The 21,079-nt window shown below is 49.0% G+C and overlaps 1 protein-coding gene across 4 annotated transcripts; it reads right to left on the bottom strand.

Annotated features, from left to right (window-relative positions):
* Positions 1 to 11,583: 11,583 nt before the first annotated feature.
* Positions 11,584 to 18,583, bottom strand: PDP2 (pyruvate dehydrogenase phosphatase catalytic subunit 2). 4 transcript variants are annotated; one of them, XM_081030521.1, is made up of 2 exons: positions 18,327 to 18,561; positions 11,584 to 16,546 (listed from the first exon to the last, which is right to left on the bottom strand). In XM_081030521.1, the coding sequence occupies exon 2, from the start codon at positions 16,490 to 16,492 to the stop codon at positions 14,894 to 14,896; it is 1,599 nt and encodes a 532-aa protein (XP_080886647.1). In that variant the 5' UTR covers positions 16,493 to 16,546; positions 18,327 to 18,561; the 3' UTR covers positions 11,584 to 14,893. The 4 variants fall into 4 exon arrangements, with proteins under 4 accessions (XP_080886647.1, XP_080886648.1, XP_080886649.1 ...); XM_081030522.1 differs by having other exon boundaries at positions 11,585 to 16,546; positions 18,464 to 18,583; XM_081030523.1 differs by having other exon boundaries at positions 11,591 to 16,546; positions 18,440 to 18,542.
* Positions 18,584 to 21,079: the final 2,496 nt, after the last annotated feature.

Here is a 21,079-nt window from a genome sequence, read left to right as displayed (position 1 = left end):
GATGGGGCGGGCATCCTGGTTGGCCTGGGGGAGCCTATGAGTCTCAGCCAGTATCCCCAGCCTAGGGATGGACTCTGAGGCTGGTTCTAGCCATCCTGGGCCCAGGACCCCACACTGGAGGCTCTGCCCACTATTGTGGTCCAACCAGAGCTTCCTGTCCCTCTCCCAGGATCCTCCGCAGGCCTGCACCCACTTATAAGTCTTCAGGGTACAAAGCTCTTCGAAGGCAGCATCTAATCTAATCTTCCCACCAACCTGCACGGTGGGATTATTGGCTTCATTTTCCAGTGGAGTATCCTGAAGATCAAGGAGGTTAAGTGTTGCAGCTGAGTCTTGGGAATAGGGCACAAGGTGGGACTGTCTGGCCAAGGTTTGTTACATCTCCAGATGTGTCCACCACCTTCAACTGGTCTCTGCTCCATGAGATCTCCCAGAAGGGCCTTAGAGATCACCCAGGCCAGTTCCTTCTTTAGGAGAATGAATCACAAAGAGGTGGAGGAATCTCCCCAGTTCATCCAGCCAGTAGAATGCAGCACCTGAGCTGCAAACCCAGAATTATTTGCTTTTTGGGTCCTTGTTCTGGATGGGTAGACAGGTGGAAAGGTGGGTGGGTGTATGAATGAATGGATGGTTGGGTTGCTGCATGGATGGATGGGTGGATGGGTAAATGGATGGATGTATGGGTTAGTCAGTAGGTGAGGGGGGCACAAAAAAATGACAGAATGGATGACAGGATACCAGGGCAAATTAAAGCATCTGCCCCAGTTTGAGGCTTCTTTCTTGGGCCTCCAGGCCCCAGGCCACTCTCTGATTGTGTCAATACTGGGACTGACCACAAGGTCCACAATCCCTAATGACACAGGCTCAGTTTCCCTGAGCATCTCATAAACCTCTCCTGTGAGCCTGAGCTCATTTGTAGAGGAAAGTAAGGGTCGGAGAGGGGGTATGGCTTCTCCTAGGTCACAAAGGGAGAGAAACATGAAGCTAGCACTGGTGTGTGGGCTTGGCGGTGGGTCAGCATACGCTTGTGGAGATTCACACTAATGAGGTGGGCTTCCCTTGTCAAGCTGGCAGGGCCTAGACTCTGCTAGGGCACAGTGGGTGGTAACTGGTGGCTCGGTGTGGGCCGAAGAACATGTGATGCATGCTCTGCTTCATCCTTGCTGTGTGTTCTCACGTGGATCACTTCACCTTTCGGAGCTTTGGTGTACTTGTTGATAAAATGGGCCTCACTGAAACGGAGATGTTGGGAGGACTACATGAGGTAATCCTCACAAAACACATTTAGCACGGCAGGAAGAGAATGTGAGGACCAGGCTTTTGGGAGTGAGTGTGGAGAGGGGCCCCAACTCCAGCCCCTACATGGCCCTGTTGGGTGACCCTGGGCAAGACACACCCCCTCCAGCATTGGCTCCTTGCCAGCTCCAAGACTGTCTCTGGGTGATGTTGAGGAGTCTTGCAGAGTTCAGACTGGTCTGGAGCTGGAGGGAGTGACAGGGTTCGCCCCAGTGGAGAGCTCATGCTCCCCCTCTCCCAGGCCCCTTCCAGAGGCACAGAGCCAGATCAAAGGGACCCAGCACTGAGGATCGGGAGGCGGGCTTGGAAAGAATGTAAACATGAAGATATTTTTAAACTTTTTCCAGCCCAAGCGATTAGGGCTCTTGAATCTAGAGGCCCAGAGGTCAGTCCGGCCCTCACTCACAAAGAAAGAAAGGCTTGAGACCTCAGAGACCCCCATTCCACCCACACCCACCTCTACCCACCCTAGGACTCTAGCTTGGGCCTTAGGGCAGAACCAGACATCCTGCTTCTACAGGACCACATGAAAGGGTCTCAGATGTGGGAGGAGCCAAAGAATTACAGCAGTGAGGGAGTCTACCTGATCGTCTAATGTTGGCAAACTGAGTTGGAGACCTCCTGTCACTCCATCGTGTGTGTGTGTGTGTGTGTGTGTGTGTGTGTGTGTGTGTGTGTTAAAGTCTGGTCTGCCTGGTGCCTATGTCACCATGTGTAAGCATGGCAGGAACTCCCCTCAGCCCTTGCCTTCTTCCCCTTCTCTGGCACCCCTGTCCTCCTCCCCTGGGACTCCTTGGGTCAGTGGGGGACATAGGAGGAGAAGGAGGTAGGTTTGAGGGTCAAGGGGAAGGGAACAAGGGGAAGATGAGAGTGAGGCGGCTGGGTGTGGAAGGGTGAGAGGCTGGGGGAGGGGCCTGGGTCTGCTTCAAACAATGGCAGTGAGTCAGGTGGTAAGAGCAATAGGAGCCAGACGTGGGGACTGGGGGACTCGGCTCCCTGCACTCCCCCAGGTGTTCCAGTGACTCAGAAACTTACACACAAAGCTCCCAGATCTCCCGCGTTGGATGTCACAGTGACGCTCACTCTGGATTCCATGACAACAGCCTCTTCCCTCAGAGTGATGAGACACCCACCCACGCTCATGCAACACAGTGGAGCACAGGAGCGTCACAGGGAGACTCATAGAGGGGACTCGGTCACAATATGCTCCCGCCCCCCCACCATGATCATATCTCAAGGCCTCCCGCATGCTTACCCTATCCACATCCCCACAGGCCCGGAAGTCAAGGATCAGAGGTCCCAGTGGCATTCAGACCAGGACCACAAGGGGCCCTAGGCCCAGCAGAGGCCTTGCTGACTGTTTCCAAGCTGCACCGTGCTGCTGTGCCACGGCTCCCCACTTAAGGGCCCAGAGAGGTACAGTGCCAGCTCCGGGTCACACAGCTCCTCAGTGAAGGGCAGAGCACTGGCCCTAGGCCACGATCAACAAGTCAGTGCGCTCTCCCTCAGATCCCCTCCACTGAGGAAGAAGCTTTGTGCTTTATCATAAAGTGTTGTATGGCTTCAGGCCCAGGACAATGGGAGAGCCAGATGGGGCTGGAACAGATGGGGAAGGGGACCTGGAGAGCTGTCTTCAATCTGTGGGTCAGGGCTGCCTGCCTGAAGATGTTGCTATGTTGTCCCTGTGTGTATGCCCACTCATTGGGGCTGTTGCTATTCTTACCCACTTGGTGGTGGCGGCAGGGTCAGAGATAGTGTCTGGGTGGGAGGGAGTCATGAGCATCAGCCCTTATCTGACACATTCCCTGGAAACTTGGCAGGGTCTGCCAGGCTCAGGGGGCTAAGCAGGGGGGAGGTAAGGTGGTCACGGGGACAGGTTGTGGGCTCACCTGGAAGAAGGCCCTGAACCAGTTACCTCTCCTATATCCAGGCAAGTTTCCATCAGAATTGGCCTGGGGGTTTCCACTGGGATTTCTTCTCGTGTGGTCATCGAGACCCTCGGCTTCCTAGCCAGTCCAACCCACAATGCACAACCTTGGAGATTTTGATGTCCCAGAAGACAATGTGTTGCTTTCCCCAGTGAGGCCATAGGCAGGGGCTACTTCTATGGGGAGAGCATTGTACTGTGAGCCACAGAGGCCCAAGCTGGCCACTGTCCTGCCAACTTCTAGGCTGTGTGACCTTGGGCAAGTTACTTCCCCTGTCTGAGCTTCAGTTTGCTCATTCTTTTCCTGGGCTGTTGTAGAGATGAGAAAGTCCAACAGTTGGGAAGTGAGGCTAAGGGCTATATAAGTGCGTGTGTGTATGTGTGTGTGTTTGTGTGTGTGTGTGTGTGTGTGTGTGTCCCTGTGCATGCGTTCAGGGATGGGTGGCCAGGATGGGGAGAGGGAGGTACATGGGTCCCCCACCTTGGAGACTCCCGCCTCATGGATTTTCCATTGGCACGTCGGCACCCTCTCCCCTAAAATAGGCCCTAGGAGCCGTGTGCGACAGAGCCCAGACTGAGGGAACTTTTTTTAGCTGCCCTTTGATTGTCAGCTCTCAAACTGCCACTATTTTGAGCCCCAACGCCTGGAGGAGTAGGGCCAAGTGGAGGCTGGGGTCATCTCAGTGGGCCTGGCTGGCTCCCCAAAGGCATCCCCGAGGGGGCCAGCCATGCCCTCTCACGCCCCGCATTGCTGGCAGGGACAACACAGCATCCTCTGTATACTGAGCCTGAGAGCTCATCTGTCCACCTCCAGAGAAGCTGCAGAGCTGGCAAAAACCACCCTCATTTATAGAGCTCACTCAATAGGCCACTGGCCACGGCCACCGGCCACAAAGAGAGGAGCACACATGGGCATTAACTGAGATGAAACAAGCAAAGCCCTTACTTAGCACAGCGACTGGCACATAACTAGCCCTTGGAAAATGGGAATAGCTACTATTATTAATATCATTACAGTCATAGTCACTCTTTGTTGTTATAGTAACATTTTTATCAGGTTTCCTTTCAGTCTTTTTTCTATACATTTATGTTGTTGAGTTCAGATCACAATACTCCTTCCCAACACACCTGGTTTCAGCAGAGAGGAATCCCTCCAAGACTGCTGGGGTGCTACTCTATGCACATCTGGGCTCCACACCCAGGGATCACCTCTCTATAAATGGCCTTTGGGTCCATGATCCTTGAGATTGTAGTGTCAGTGGTATGCTTTGGTCATCTCCTCAAATGCTATCAACTGATACCCCAGAGGGTTCCAGGGCCCCAGATTCTATAGGTCAAGTTCTAGATGCGGGGTCCCTAGATGGCTCCTGCACCTGGACTCTAGAACCCACTAGCTGGGACCTAAGGAAATGGGTTTGTCTCCACAGCTAGATGTGAGAAAAAGTTTTCTGGCTGTTCCGGTGGGTAAGATTTAATAATGAGGACAAATGAAGATGCTTTGGTTTTCTGCTCAGAGTGTTGGGGGTGGGGGAAGGTGTGGGCTGCCAAGAAGTAGGGACAAGGTAGAAAGCCGGATTCTGGGAAGTGGCAAGGCAGAGAGAGAAAGGGAGAGGGGCTAAGCCAGGCCGCTGGCTTCCCTGCTGGGGTCATTTCCTAGCAAGACCATAAGGTCATCTGGGGTTGAGGGTCACATGTTCCCCGTTGCCCTAAGTGGTTACTGCACAAGGTGAGACTTCCTTCTTACCCGAAGAACAAAAATAGGTCCCAGGTGGCCAATGATCTGTGCCCAGAACCACCAGGGTTATTCTGAGAGTGGCAGGCACCAGGCCAGGACAGGCTCGGTCAAGTGCGACTGAGCTGGAAGTGGCATCCTCAGCCCATACGCTCATCCTGTCCTTTCCAGAGTCCTGAATGGGGTGGGGGGACTGGAGTCCTCTGGAGCTGACCCTCGATGGGTGAGCCTCGAATCCTGACAGCTATGTGACCTTGGGCATCAGCTTTCTTCTCAAACGATGGGAACTTGATCCCTGCCTCTCAGGATGGATTGAGAGAACTCTGTGAAGCTGACAGATACTGCTCAACAGATGTGTGACTCTCCGTTTTGTCTGTCCCAGAGTGCAGCCCCAGGGGTCCAGAGAAGGCAAGGTCCTTGCCTGAGTAGCCTGGCTGCAAAAAGGCCCTCTGCCCAGCAATTTGAAGGAGACAGAGTCAGGCACAAAAGCATGTTTCTGGAAGGACTTGTGGGGATTTTCCAGGAACAACTCCATCCAGCTGGAGAATTCCATTCCCAGCCCTGCTGTTCAGGGTCAGGATAAGGAGGGGACGTTCCGGCTCATTCCAGTTCTGCCCAGCTACTGCTTCTCGTCGGCAAAGACCAGGTCAGGGTGTCCACACCATGTTCTCTCGCTGTTTGCTGTGGAGTGTGGGGAGCCTGAAGCTCCGCGCTCCCCTTCGAGGCCCTGGCACATATCAGTGCTGGACACACAGTGGGTCCTTTCCTGACTCCCCCATCCCTTCTATGGATCCTCCCATTTCCTTCATCCAGCATGTCCTAGCATTTTCCCTGGAGCCAGCCCTTGCCTCAGGGTTACCCCAGATGAACATGGACAAGCCAACACGATGGGCGCCTGACGTGGGGAGAGATGGCATCTGGTCCAGCTCAGGGGTGGTAGTGGACAGAAGCAGCTAGAGTGGGGATGGGTAGCCAGGCTGGGACGACTGCCTGGGGAAAAGCTCAGAGGACTGGGACACACCGTGATGTATTTGAGAGGCCGGAGGATGAAGGTTTGAAGGTGTCTGGTGGATATTGAAATCAAGTGTGGGAGTTGAACTGATTTGTTGAGCTGGAATCAGACCTCTGTTTCCTCTCGGCCCACAGCAATACTCACCAGGGTTCTCCTGGATTTGGCTAGAAAAGGGGGATTCCTTTTGGGGTAGGGCCAGGCTGGCATATAGGAACCTCAAGACATAACATGGTGTTAGAGCTGGGCTCAAGAGGCCTCAGCTCAGCTCACCACAAGGTGGCCACCCTCTGCGATATCCCTGCACCCACAAAATGCACTCTTTGTCCACAAGGGTTCCTCGGGAGTAATGGGACACTCAGATCTTCTGGGAGCAAAGCTCATGTAGGGTCCCAGCTGGGCCCAGCGGACCCCCAGGCCTACTCTAACATTTTATCTCAACACCTGCTCAGCACCTGAGCCCTATCCAGCTTCAGCCACCATCTCCCCCCTTAGAAGAGTGGGAACAGGGCCTCCCTCCACCCTCTAGGATGGCACCAAGGTTTATGAGCCAGTACAGAAGCCTCTGAGAACCACAGGAGTGGAAAAAGTTACCCAGTTCTAAATCTGCCAGCCTTTGGGTGATCTCATCCCCTTCCCAATATAGTAGTGGTCCCCTCCCCCACCAGCTGGCCCCTGGCCAAAGGGGTAAGTCACAAGGGAGCTGGTGGAAGGGTGTGTGTGAGGGCTGGGGGAAGGGTTTTAACTTGGGGTTACACTAGAACTGTTTTGTAATCTGATTTCCCAGCCTACCCCCTCATTTACAAGTATTAATATTTACATTTAGCAGATTCCCATCAAATAATAAAGATCTTCCACTATCTCTTTTTTCCACTATCACTTGTAAAAGTCCACCAGGATGGATGTACCAGAATCTCTTTGTCCAGTAAGTAGGAGGACATGTCAGCGGTGTCCAGTTTCTCTCTTACAAACAAGTGCCATGACCATTTTTGTTCAAATCTCCTTGTGCAATTGCCTGGCCCTCCCTCACTCCCCGCTTCTCAGAGAAATTCTGACAGGTGCTGGGCAGGAGAGCAGACTTCATTCTGTGACTGAGGAGTTCTGAGCTGTCCCCCAAGCCAGAGGTGCCAGGCCCAGGGCAGGGAGGGAGGTCAGAGACCAGTCCAGGGCCACAGCAGGGCAGGCTGTGGTCTGCAGGTCCCTCCTGCTTGCTGAGGCCAGCACTGTCCCCCGAGCTTCCACCAGCTCTTGTCTCTTGTCCTCCCAAACCCACAGGCCAGGCTCACAGACCCATACACAGGGTCTGTCCTGTGTCACATCCACACTCCCCCACCCCAGACACAAGCAGAGGGCACACCCTCAGGGTAGTCCATCGAATTTGCATCTTGCTAAGTGATCCTTCAGCTTCAGCTAGAATGCTTCCATGGACAAATAGCTCACTCCTTCCTGCCAGGTTTTTGGAGAGCAGATGGAACATGGTTTTTTTTTTCTTTCTTTCTTTTTTTTTTTTTAAAAAAAAAAATCAAATAGATGTTCAATAGAATAGTGTCATGGCTTAATGATCACAGGAAAGCTAAGAAGAAGCTTTGGAGTCAGACACTCAGCTCCACATTTATCAGTTTTGTGACCTTGGGCACATCATTTAACTTCCCCAGATTCAGTTTCAGCTTCTGTAAAATGGGTTCATAATACTTGCTTCATACGGTTGTGAGATTTATTATGAGGGATTGGCTCATGTGATTATGGCGGCTGAGAAACCCCATGATCTGCTGTATACAAGCCAGAGGCCCAGGAAAGCCAGTGGCGTGGTTCCAGTCCAAACACAAAGGCCTAAGAACCAGAGGAGCCAATGGTGTAAGTCCCAGTAGGAGTCCAAAGGTGTGAGAATCAGGAGCACCAGATGTCCAACGGCGGAAGATGGGTGTCCCAGCCCAACAGAGAGCAAATTTTCTCTTCCTTTTGCCTTTTTGTTCTATTCCAGCCCTCAATGGATTAGATGATCCCCACCTACTTCTTTACTCAATCTACTGGTTCAAACACTAATCTCTTCCAAAAACACCCTCACATTCAGAAATAATGTTTTACCAGCTATCTGGGCAAGTCAAGTTGACACATAGAATTAACCATCACCACCGTGTATCAGATTCACCAGTTATCAAGACTTTGCTGCACATTAGCTTTGTCAATCCCCAGTGTCACTTTGCTGCATTCAATTGGTTACAAGCAAGTTCCTAAGGCCAGCTGAGGTTCAAGAGGTGAAGAATTCGACCCCACTGCTTGATGGGAAGAGCATTTTTGGTCATCCTCAAAACCACAACAAGGAGCAAAAGGTGGAGGATTCCAGGCTCCATCCCAGGGGTGAACAAGGGGCCAGCCGCACTCTTGAAAGAGGTGACTCCACCTTGTGGAGGGAAGACAAGACCTCTTTCTCTTTTTTCCGCTCCTTCCTACCTGTGAGACTGTAGTACCCACCTGGGGAGGAGTGGAGGCTGGGGAGGCCAGCCAGGGGATCTGAGGAGGATTCTGAACTTTCTCCCCAGGATGATGGGGAGCCATTGAAGAGTTTGGAGCAGACGAGTGACGTGGTCAGATTTGAGTCTGACCAAGATCAGTCTGACTGCTGTGTGTGGGGTGGAGTTGACTGGAGGGGCAACTGTTTGGGGGTGGGGAAGGATAAAAGTAGTTTGGACCATTCTTGGGACTGGGATGGGATGGGCAGGAGGGACTGGACCCCTGAACTGCTGGGTGAGTGGCTGTGGGGACTGGCTGCAGGGAGTAGAGAGGGTGGGAATGGAAAGGGTTCAGAGGTGTGGGACAGTCCACAGAGGGGAACACCCACACTGGGAGAGACTAGAAAAAGTGGCAGCCACTCCCCCAGGACCTACAACCCATATTGGGACCCCAGCAGCCCATTCCCCACAAGGCAGGGCTGAGTGGCCACAGGACAGGGTCCTCCCCACACCGCATACTTGTTCCAGTCCCAAGGACGTCCAGGCTCTGGCGAGGCTTCCTGAAGGATGTTCTAGGTTGCAGTCCCAGGGAGACGCTACTCTGTCTGGGGGTGAGTCTCAGTGCCTTATCTCAGGAACACATTCTTCCTACTTCAGCTGTGGCTGATGCCAAGACGGCCAGATGGCGACATCTAGAGGCAGCCTCTTACTTCATGTTGCTTTACCACAGAATCCCACAGCAAAGGGCCTGTGTCAGCCCGGGTCTCCCCATTGGTGCTCTCATCCTGTCATCCTCAGGAGTTAGTGACTAAGCCACCAAGCAGAGCTTGGAAGAGGCCCAGCTACTCCATCTCTCCACGCCAAAGCGCAGTACAAAGCCCCTGACACCCCGAGTAAACCCTTGGATACTCTTCACTCCAAGCCAAAGAGTACGTTGGCTTGTTGACGACATTCACCATCCCTCACCCACTGCATTGCTTTGTTTCAGAGGGTCATCCCAGCAGCTCAGCCAAACTCTTCTCACAGAGCTGACTCCTCACCTCCACCTCACCATCCAGGCCCATCCTGTGTCCTGAATCCCAAGTGAGAATACACAGTGGTCCTCACCTTTCCTTAGTGGTCCTTTTTTAAAGCTAATTGTTCATTTCCAACTATCCATACCCCCGGTCTTTTCTGGTACTGGATACTCCTCAACCCCTCTCCTCACTTCCACTCACGGTTTGTCTCCCACTTCTCTGACCTCTCTCTCTTTTGCTCTTCCCTTAATCATCCATACACCCGTCCATCCATCTGTCCATCCTTCCTCACTCATTCTACAATTAGCAGGATAGGGGCTGAGCCTGATGTTACAGGGATGGGGTTCGGGAGGAGAAAAACAAGGACAAATACTCAGCAGCACCTGGTTATAACACTGCAGGGAAAGTGGGAGGATTGAGGTAGGACTTTCTGTGCTGCCTCCATCCCACCTCCGTGCTGATGAAGAGCAAGTCATGTCCACAGTCCTTTCTGAGGTGGCTGCATGGCCTTGCTCACTTCTTATCCCCGGAGACCACCTGAGTGCTTCTCCTTGCCCTCCCAGCCACATTTGGCTAGCTCCCTTTCAGCCTTCACTGCAACTCTTGTCCCTACGTCCACAATGCCCCTGGAGCCTGTCCCTAGACCCACTGGACTGGATCCACCTCTGGGCTTCTTTCCCTGGACTGGCCCCTCCCTATCCCCATCGTGTCCAGTGTCATGGGCATCTCAGCCCCGTTGGATGCCTGGCCCTGGGATTGGGCAAGTGAGGGCTTTCCAGAATCCTGGAAAGGCAGGGAGAGTTAAGATCTGAGATAGAGCCAGGTTTGGAATGTACTTCTACAGACCACTTTTCAGTAGGATAAGGGTAAATAACATGTCTGGTCCACTTATTCCCTTGCTGGCAGACGTCAGAACTGGAACTCTGGCCCTCCCACTCCCTACTTGCTCCTCCCAGCCAGACGATTTCCCATGTGGAGCAGATTAGGTAAGGGGCCAATGGAGCAAAGACACTCAGACGCACAGAAACCCAGTAAAGGTTAACCCATCCCAGAGGGAGGCTCTTGGAGTGCAGGCCATCTACAGTTCAGAGGGAAGAACTTAAGGGCATTTAGTAGCATTAAGTAAAATGAAAATGAAAATTCTAGAGGTGAAAGGAACAGTATAAGGTTTTCCCACTCTAGTTAAAGAGTCCAAAGAGCTTAATTTTTAAAATATAATTCTCACCCTTTCCCCTCTATTTTTATCATGTTCCAAAATGGTGGAATACTGGAACGTATATGTTAAATATATTTAACTTCTTTTCTGCACCGTTTACTTCTCCGCCCCATCCCCAACCCCCCGCGCCAAAATTGGGCAATAAGAGATGTTTTGTGAATTACTATCTCTTTCTGAAAGCTCAATATTGGGACAAGTGTTTGGACTGTGGACTTGGCTCAGATCGAGGCCCTACCATGGTGTCACAAGTTTCTCAATCTCTGGGCCTGTTTTATCACGTTAAAAAGAGGGCGATCGCTCCTATAATCATTCTTATCAGACTTTAGACACTCCCTTTTTCACCTTTCCCTCTCCAAAATCTGCTCCTCAAGGCCCAGTTTACCCTAGCCCACACTAGGGTAAAGTGTTAATGCCTAATGTTAATAACATAAATAATTACTAATGTTGTATTTGCATTTTAAAAAGTACCCACTGGAGAAGTCCTTATGTGCTGTATTACTCCAGAGGCAATGAGATCGCTCTAGCTCGGTGGGGGTGAGTTGGAGTGGGGTCTTTAACTCTATCTAGGTAGCTGCCTAGACCTTTCCCCAAAGCTGGCTCTGCATTTAAGAGTAACGTAAATTTAAGATTTAACAAGCTCAGTTAAATACTATGAAATCACAGCAGACAGGCCTTGGCACTGAGTGTGTGGGGACCCTCACAACAAAAGCCTTCACTTCCTTTTCCTTCTTTTCAGGTCCCCACACAAATGGTTGACACTAAATGAGAACTTCCTGTGTTGTCAGGAGGCCATGAAAATTTTGCAGAGAAAACTCTTTTGGACGGACTCTTAAACAGACTGAAATCTTCCATGACCCGATAGAGGTGGTGAAACAAAGGCTGGCCTCATCTGGTACCCTAAGGATCTAAAAAAATGATTATTCAAACCAAAAGAAACCAAATTTCATTTCGCTCCTTTTATTTACAAGTTTTATTTAAGTATCTCTAATGGTTAGAAAATCAATGTCAAGTGTGAACATTGGTATACAGCTTAAAACACAAATGTCAGTAAATATTAAAGAACATGGTTAATGATTTTTAATAAAGTAAATTTTTAATAAAGGAAACACTTGATAAGAAATATTTTCCAGGAGGCAGGTTAAACGTTAGGTGCCGGAGGCCTAAGGGACAGAGCCTCCGCCTATCCAGGTGATGGCAGCACAACAGTCCAAACGTGTTTTCCACCGGATAACGCACAAGGCTCGCATGACGTGGTACCACCAGCCTTTATACCGCAGCTCCAAAGCCACACTGGGGCTTTTTCTGTTACAGAAAAGAGTCACATTCAAAGACAAATGAACCACTTGAAGATGAAACTAGGATAGCTCAGTTCCAGGACATTCTGGTTTAATCTGGGAGGTTAAGGCTTCCCCAAAACAGTCAAATGAACATAGGTCAGTGGGGGCTGATGGACAAAAGAGTCAAGACAGACTCATTCTGAACACATTTTCTTGTTCCATACAATTATTCTTCTTTAACTCAAGTTTGAGCTGTTCACATTTCATTTACATATGAAAGGTGCCAGTTCAATTGTGTCTAACCTGAGCTTTACCCAGTGTGCCCAATACTACATATCTTTTAGGAGGATCATACTTCTGGGAGAAGTGTTTACATATTAACATACCTCAAAGTTTACATTTTCATTATAATAAATTAGCTTTAATGTTACAATTAACATCTCAGAACACTGAGTATCTAAGTAACTTGACCTAGCATACTAATTTGAATTTAGAACCAGTACCATCTTCCCTATCCATTTTGACCAATCCCCAGAATCAGCAGAGCCATATTTTACTTACATATAAAATATGCAAATTAGGTCGATATTACCAAAATTTCTTACCTAAAATAATATGCCATTTAAAACACCAAAGCATACTTTTGAGTAAAGTTACCACCAAAATATTAAACGTTCAGTCTCATTTATTAGTTCATTTTAGAAGTCTCAAAATTGAAATCTTCACATAAAAAGAAGGATAAATGCTTTGGAAGCAACTGAGAAGTACCACCAATCCCCTCTCAAATCCGTGTCCACAAGCAGTGCCTCAGGAAGGCCAAAACAGCAGAACTATGGTCAGGGAGATACACACTGGGGTTTAACCAGGAGGCGCCCCTTGGAGCATTCATGGAAAGAGCTGACAAAGTTCACAGTGGAAAAAGGCAGACAATATACCGGCCTTTCTTCTCTCTCAATATATCAATTAGAAAGCAGGAAATCTATGAAGTAGAGAAAAAACACAGATACATTCTGAGGAACAGTTGGGAAGTCTGTATTCTCTCAGCTGTCCCACAAGTTATCGAATCAGATACATTTATGACCATGACGGCTCCAAAACGGATCACACTCTGTAATCCAGGTAAATGGTCCAAGGGTGTGCCAGGGTTTAGCGGGCATCAAGGTAAAAGGTTGTCAGACAAGCAGTCTTCGGCTCTAGCAACCAACCTTCATATGAGCAGAATGGTAGTGATTCACGTTTAATTTCTGCGTTAAGGTCTAAGAGATTAGAAGGAATACCAATGGTTTCAGAATAAAAGGACCAAGGCTAAGCTCTCAAGAGAATGTCTTAGATGAAGCCATATCACTAAACAGTTGCACTGGAAAATATACAGGGAAACATCCTCAAGCTAGAAGTATCCCAATGCTTGAATGAATGTCACTGGGACATGGACAAAAATGAAGAACTCAAACCTAGTTATTTGCTTTTCTTTCAGTGGATGGTGTAAAGGGGTGAGATGAGGAGAAGGATCAACTAATGTAAAGCAGGAAGATAAAAATGTCAGTTTTGTGGGATTATATTTGTGTTTCCATTCAGGGACACATTTCCTGTTGTTTAAATGGCACAGTAATTCATGAGAACATGAAACTCATACCCCAAAAAAGGATCTACATAGTTTAATTTTCCAATAAACACAAATACTGTGCAGCCCACGGAAGCCATGATGGGTCACATTTAGTTTTGCCCCGTTCCTATAATAAATATGGTCTAGTTCCTGAGAAGTAGCAATGACGATTTATCTCACATTCTAGGTGCAAGTGTCTCATCCAACAAATCTCACTTCTCCCTCCTCCCCACCACCTCTCAGTATGTACATAGGGAGCCTTGGTTAGTGACTGTTTTCAACTCCTTCATGTTTCATCTCTCCAGATTCAGGCTGAATCTAAATCCATAATCCACTGCATAAGCCAGTCCTGCCTAATCACAAGGAGATCACATTTTCTCCCTCCCTGCAACCATTTGAAGAGGAAGCATTCTTTCCAGTTAGTCAGCAGCAGGGGGATGACGGAGTTTAGCACAACAAAGGTAGAAATTAACAGAAGAATGTTTGAGAGATGTAAACAGAAAGGCTGAGTGCTATGACTAAACTTCCAAAGGCTAAGCACTGGAGGAAATGTTATTAATGCAGGAAAGGCCAAGAGTTAAGGCTTAGACAGAAGTTACCTCCTAGTACAGTCTTGAAAGGTCAGGGGGTAGGACCCAGTAAAAGGGACCAAAAGCTGCACAAATACCGCTGGTCTAGAGGCCTAGCCCCTCCCACCCTCAGCTGAAAACCAAGACAAATCCTTCTAAGCATGTTGACAGCAGGCCTGTTTGCAAGTTTGAGGACTCAGTTTTAAAATAAACTAAAATAGAACTAGAATGTAGCATTTCAAAATGTTTTCACAAGTATAATCACAAAAAATGGTTAGACTATTGCATTGAAAAGTGTTCTGTGACATCCTCTGTAAACCTAGGTCTTAGTAATTTAAAAATAAAAAACAAACAAAATCTTGCTTCCTAGTCTAAAAGTCGATGATCGTGAATCGAGAAATATCAAGTTTGTAGATTTTGCAGCAAGACTTCAGGAGACCCTGAAGTTCTTCGCATGCTTAGAATCATGATTAAATTTACCCTTTGGAGGCTCAGGCTGACAGTTTACCAAGTGTCTTTATAAAAGGACTTGGGCTACTAGAACCCAAGCCAATTCTGTGGTCTCTACGCTCGGCCCTCGCTGCGTAGTAGAGGTGACCAAAACACACAGGGACACGAAATCACTGCTCTTGTTTTTAAACTTAGGCTGTTTCCTTTTTCTCACATCAGTCTATTATTAAGCAAGCTATAATATCTGCCTGCCCTTTTAACAGTAAGATTTGAATAGCTAATTTCCAAGTAAGTGAAAATGCCTTAGAAGAGCATTGAAGTTAACCTGGGCAATAAGATGGGAGCCTCTTAACCCCCCTTGTAATACGCATCAATTGAGTCTGAGTTAAAATACACCACAGTGACAGTGATGTCATCCCTGTACATCCTTGCCAAGTCCTCCGGCAACGTCAGCATTGCCGCCAGCCGCTCCGGCTCCATCTCCCCATACTCATTGCTCCCTATGGCGTGTCGGATCAGACGCGTGGCTGCGTTTTGGTCTGCAGCGTGGAGCCCCTGGGCTTTCCTCTGTAGCAGCAGTCTCTGCATGAGTCCCAGGTTGGCAGGTCTCTGGGCCAGGTCTGGCTTGTGCCGACCTGCTTCCGTGAGGTGCTCCACCACCAGCCTCACCACATCCTCATTATCGAGCACATCCCACAGGCCGTCTGAGGCCAGCACAAGGAACTTATCCTGGGGCCTCAGCCTGTGGTATGTGACCTCAGGCTCAGCAGTCAGGTAGGGTGGAGTGTAGTAATGCGTGGGGGTGAACTGGTAAATGTTGAGGGCCTCGGTGTCAAAACCCCTCTCCAGGACACTGCGCTGCAGCTCTTTACTCCACTTCAGCTGGACATCGCCGAATGCCCTGCAGGGCATGAGGACTCCCAGCAGCCTGTCTTCCATGATGATTGTCCCGTCCTCTGATTCCGGATGCTCCCTTTTTAATCGTGACAGCTCAGCCTGGTTCCGGGCATTGTGGTCATGAGTGAGGGGCAGACAAGACCACAAGCCACTGTCCTCCTGGACACCAAGGATGGCCCGGCAGTCACCAGCATTTGCCACATGCAAGTGAACACCATCAACATGGGCCACGCAAGCTGTTGCCCCAGAGAAAGCGACCTGGAGCGAAAGGTTCCTTGTCATCTCGTCTTCCAGAGGAGCCTGGATTTCCAGCGAGATGTCAGAATCCAGCCTCTGGAAGGAGTACATTAATGCTTCCTTAATGTTCAGTCCCATTTCCATGTGCAGGTCAAGCAGCTCCTGCCAGTAGACTCGGAGGTGATCAAGGTGCACTGATGTGATGTCCTTGTAGATACTGTCCCCTGGATGCTTGAGCCACTGCAGGATGGGCGGCATAGGCTTCATGCTTTCCATGGCTCCTTCCATCCTCTCCAAGGTCTGCTGAGACATTAGTGACACCGCTATGTAGTAGAACAGCCTCTCACTCACTGCTTGAGCGCATGCATGGCCACCATGTCCATCAAAGATGCCAAACATCAGGCCGTTGGTCTGCAGGCAGGAGGCTACACCTCGCCGGTCCTCCACTGGGGAATTGGCAGCCAGCTGATTGCTCTCAAACCGCAATACCGAATTTGGGACTCCACTGACGCTGACAAAGTCAAGAATCTTGTGGGCTGACTCACCAGCTCGAAGCACTTCATTTACCTGCTCAGGGCTGAGTTGCAAGTGGAAATCGTCTTCTTCTGTCGATGTGTGTCTATAGGCTTTTGGCAGAGCAAAGCCAGCACATGAGGCATTGTTTTTTAGGGTGGTTGGTGCCCAGGATAAGAGCCTCCATTTCGATTTATTCCTACTTGAGGTGCACCTTAAATATAAATGCCTCCCCCCTTGTAATGTGGCAACGCTGTTCCTTGCAGAATTTAAGATCCAGTAGGACACAGTACTTGACATTTTGAAACTATACCAGCAAATGGTCCTTCAGCAAAAGAGTTTTCTTTTTTAAGCCTGAAAATGAAAGAGTTTAAGAAAGTTTCAAATTTAATATCTTAATAACGATGACTTCTGAAAACATGTAATTTGCTACTATCCTGAACAAAAGTGATTTAAGGTGAACTATTTAAAAGACTTGACTGAACTCAAAATACCAAACCAAGTCTCCCTACCTCCCATTATAACACATAAACACATTCCAGAAAATGTTTTTAGATGCCCTCTGCTCTTACAGAGCCACTGAGTGCTTTCCCACAGAGCTCATTCATCCCTCACAGTTGGCCCAGGGTCCCTTTTTCCTCTCCTTCTCAAATCCTTTCTATTGCTAGGGCCCAGTTGTCTAGCTCCCATGTTCACTCTCCCCAGGAGAACATAAATGTTTATTTAAGTGCTTTCCCACTAGTCTATAAGCTCCATGAATTCAGGAACCATGGCTGCTTTACCAGTGGCTCTCCAGGGCCCATCCCTGTACCTGGCACACAACAGGTTCTCAAATATTGGTTAACTGTGGATTTTTAAAGGTCCAATGGCACACTGGCTGTCTAGCATCATACACATTACCTGAGCTCCGGTTGTCTATTGGCAGGCTAGGAATCCTAGTCTTCTAAGGTTTTGTGAGGATTTAATGAAATATGACCCTTCACTCCAAAAAAGGTAGTTATTACTTTTATTATTAGGTGTATACTTCTCCTGTCATTCTGTACACTTTTTATATAGTTGTAACAACAACTTTGAATCTAGTTTACTTGTTAAGAACATTTTATTGACGATATTACATTTCATGGATGTGTAATATCTCATTGTGGTATAAACAATCATAATTTACTTTGAACTATTCTCTATTGTTGGGGATTTGAAGGTCATTTCCACCACTGTTTATAAAACACCAAACTACACTGCCTTATGCATCAACCTTTTCCCTACTTAGGTTATATTCTACTGATTTCCCAAATGAGGAATTAGTAGGTCAAAGTGTGTAGGGTGTAGAGTCATTGCCAATCCGATTTCCAAAAGGTTCACATCTGCCTCCACAAGGGCATGAAGGAAAGCGTTTCCTAGCACCTTCGATGGCCTCTGGGGGTATATTTCCTTAGACCCCAAACCAAAACAACAAAACAACACAACAACAACAACAAAACCTGCTCTATTTTTTACTCTCCATTTTCTTGGGTGACCCGGGAGAAAAGAGCGCTTCCCACGTGCTTTTTGGATTTCGTTGATGAATCCTGCCCTCCCCAAGTTTGTCTGTTGGAGTGTCCGAGAGCTCTCAGAACTAAGGGCCGTCCCCCTCCTCACAACCTACCCGGCTGAACTGGGGGCAGAAGCGGCTGCTCCGGGCGCGCACAGAGCCCTGCCCCCTCCCCTGCCCCCGCCCTGCAGAGAAGCCTGGAAGCGGGGCCTGACACGAGGTGATGCGCGGCAGCACCCACCCAAACAATTTCACGTCCCTAAAGGAAACAGACGGGTCCCAAGTTCAAGTCTCTGACCCACGGCCTCATAGCTAAGAGCGCGGCGGCCTTCTCAGTCCACGGAGCCGGGAGCTTGCTCAAACCCGGGCGCCGCCGCGTCCCTGAGCCCCAGCTTCCCAGACTGCAAAATAAGGGGATTCAGTCGAGACGCCGAGCTCACGGGGGAGCTCCTGGGGCTAGAGCAGCTAGCTTAATGGCTCAGCGCGCGGCCAAGGGTCCTTGGCTAGTCTCGAGCCCACGTGGCGCGTGGCGTGAGTGGGGTGACCATGACGGTGAGGCCAGCTCTTCCCCGCCGGCTGCGGACCCGCCCCCTCACCTCACCTCACCTTCGCTCTCCACCGGATCACCTGAGCCGATGCCGCGGGAGGGGGAGGCCCAGGCCCCGGAGAGCCCTGGCGGGATTACAATGCCCACGACCCGCGCTCGTACCCTTCTCTACCTCGGACCCTCGCACTGCTCTCACCAGCTTGCACCGTCTGAGCAGGGGGTCCGTCCCGTCTGTGCCGGGCGACTGCCACCACCCCACCTCACTTCTGAATACCACTATTGCAGATCCGATTCAAGGAGGAAGCATCCTCTCCCCGGCCCTTATTGGTTCATCTGCGGAGGCGGGACCTTAACGGACAGTGGAATTGCCCAATGGCTGAGGATGGCGAGAGGGCAGGCAGAAGGGACAAAACCCCGAGGGGCCAAATCCGGTTGTTCCCCACCTACCCGCTACCCGCCCTGCCCCGCTCCAGCCCGGAGTAGGTTGAGAGCAAGGCTACGGGACCATTCAGTCACATGGCTGAGAACCGCATTACGTGACTGCCCCTTCTGCACAGCCCAAACCGAGCAACCTTTCCAATTCCTTACTGTTGTTAGTGACACCCCACGGCTTCTTCTCCATTTCTGTGCGGGCCTGTCCAGACCCTTCTCCCAAGCACTACACCCTTATATTCAACCACGGGAGCACTCCCACTGGAGGCTTCAGATACAACTTGCCCCTAACTCATCTTCCTGCCAAACCAGCTTTTCCCCTCCTCCTCTAACCCAGTAATGACCTTACAGTCTGCCGAGAGACCCAAGCCAGAAGCCGGCAAGTCACCTCGACTCCTCCCTCTCCCTGGCCCCCACCCCACTCTCCTGTCAGTTACCCAATACTGTTAATTTTATCTCCTAAATATTTCTCCAATCCAAACATTTGCCTCCAGCTGCTCTACTACCCTATTCCAAGCCTCTCATTTGGTTTCCCCACCTCCACCTTCGACTTGGCCCTAGCCACTTGTCTTCTACCGAACAGGCAGAGTGACGCTTCTAAAACTCAAATTCCTGCTCTAAAGTCTTCGTTGGCTCCCCACCGACCATTGGACCTTGAACTGACAGTTACTTTGGCCTGACCACTGACAGTTCCTACAAATGGTTAGTGAGTGCTAGGTTGAGAAAGGCTGAGAACCAGGACACAAGATGTCATTCCCTCAGTCCTTTCCATTGTGGGAGTCCAGTTATCGCCTGCTTCCTTATAAACTGCTTTAATAGAACTCTTCTACTAACTGTGGTAAGTCAGATGCAGCCTTTCCCTGGAAGCAGAGAAAAATTGGAATTGGGCAGACAAGGCCACTTAGAAGCCCCAATATGTGGTCTTCTGGAAGGAAGACACACTGGCTTACCTGGGGAGCCTGGTCAGCCCATCTGGACCCAAAGATGTGCTTCCCATAAAACTGCTCGTCAGACTTACCCCTGGTATAATATTTATACTGCCCTGGCCCTTTCCGGAACTTCTACCAGTATGTCAGAATTCACAATATCTCTCTTCTTGAATGTTGAGAGGGCTGTCTCAGACTCAAACTAAAAATAACTGTAAGGGATTCTAAATAATTGGGTATGTCGTAGTGAGAACGTCCAAACCTGTAGAGAATTTTTGTAAAAGTTTATAATATTTGAGCCAAAACTGACAACATATGCTGGGGAGCAAGTCTCAAATGCTTCAGAGAATAACAGTTTTGCAGCTTATTTTATGCATTTGAAATTAATGAGGGAACATAAGGAAGATTACATTAGGGTGGGAAGAAAACAAGGTGGGGATTGGATTAGAAGATTATGTGCTTTGTTAAAAGTGGTTATGCCTTCGAGTGACTTGCCCAACTAGGAATTTATGATTTATTATAGCACCCCTATTTCATCCACAGGTGCAAAATGTTTTTTGTATAGATAGTTATTTGGGGTTACAGAGGGCCATTCTTCAGGACAGAGACAGCATAGTTTAATTACTCAATCTGCAAGCATTATGGGTACCTACAATGTCAGGCTCTGGGCCAACTACTGGAGACACACAGATGGCTGCCCCTACCATACTTTCCTGAGAAAAATTATATAACTCCACTAAATCTGAAACCACAGTTTTTCTAAGCTACCACACACATGCCACTTCTAAAGTAAAAATGCACCCTTGAGGATTTTGCGTGTACTGGAACTTTTATTTAAAGACTATAACCAGCTCAGTCACCCAATATATGATGGCCAACTCAAGAACCCCATCTGATCTCCCAATGCTTCTTTGAAACGAGCTCTTATAAGAAGAAAATGAAGGTAAAGTACTTATTTGTCCCTGAGAAAGGGAAAGCAGCAGCTCAGTTGTCATTTTCTTTGAGAAAATATTTTAAAATATTCAGCCTCACTCAAAACTAAACAAATTGTGAATTAAAATGAGAGGCTGATTTTTGTCAATCAACCTGACCAATATTAAAACATGATTAATACTTAATGTCGGTGAGTGGGCCTTGCCAACTTGGCAGGAGGGTGTGGAATTTGAGGCTACCCAATGGACAGATCTTTGACCCACTAATTCTATTTCTTTTAATTTATCCGAAAGAGAGAGTCAAAGATAAACATTACAAATTTTCTACAATAAACATACAAATACATTACTCCATCTGGCATATCGTATATAATCAGAACCACTTGGAAAGGGCAGTTGTGTGGGCCTTGTTATTGGCACTCCAACTTGCCAGTGACTGGTATTCTTTCTGGAAAGTAAATTTGGAGAGGAGTAGAATAGCTCTAGGGGTCTAGTGCGGGGAAGAGGAGGCAAGAGGAAGTT

This window comes from Rhinolophus hipposideros (assembly GCF_964194185.1).
Source record: "Rhinolophus hipposideros genome assembly, chromosome: 21".
NCBI lineage: Eukaryota > Metazoa > Chordata > Mammalia > Chiroptera > Rhinolophidae > Rhinolophus > Rhinolophus hipposideros.
The sequence above is the reverse complement of the archived record's forward strand: the minus strand, read 5'-3'. Positions and strand labels throughout refer to the sequence as shown.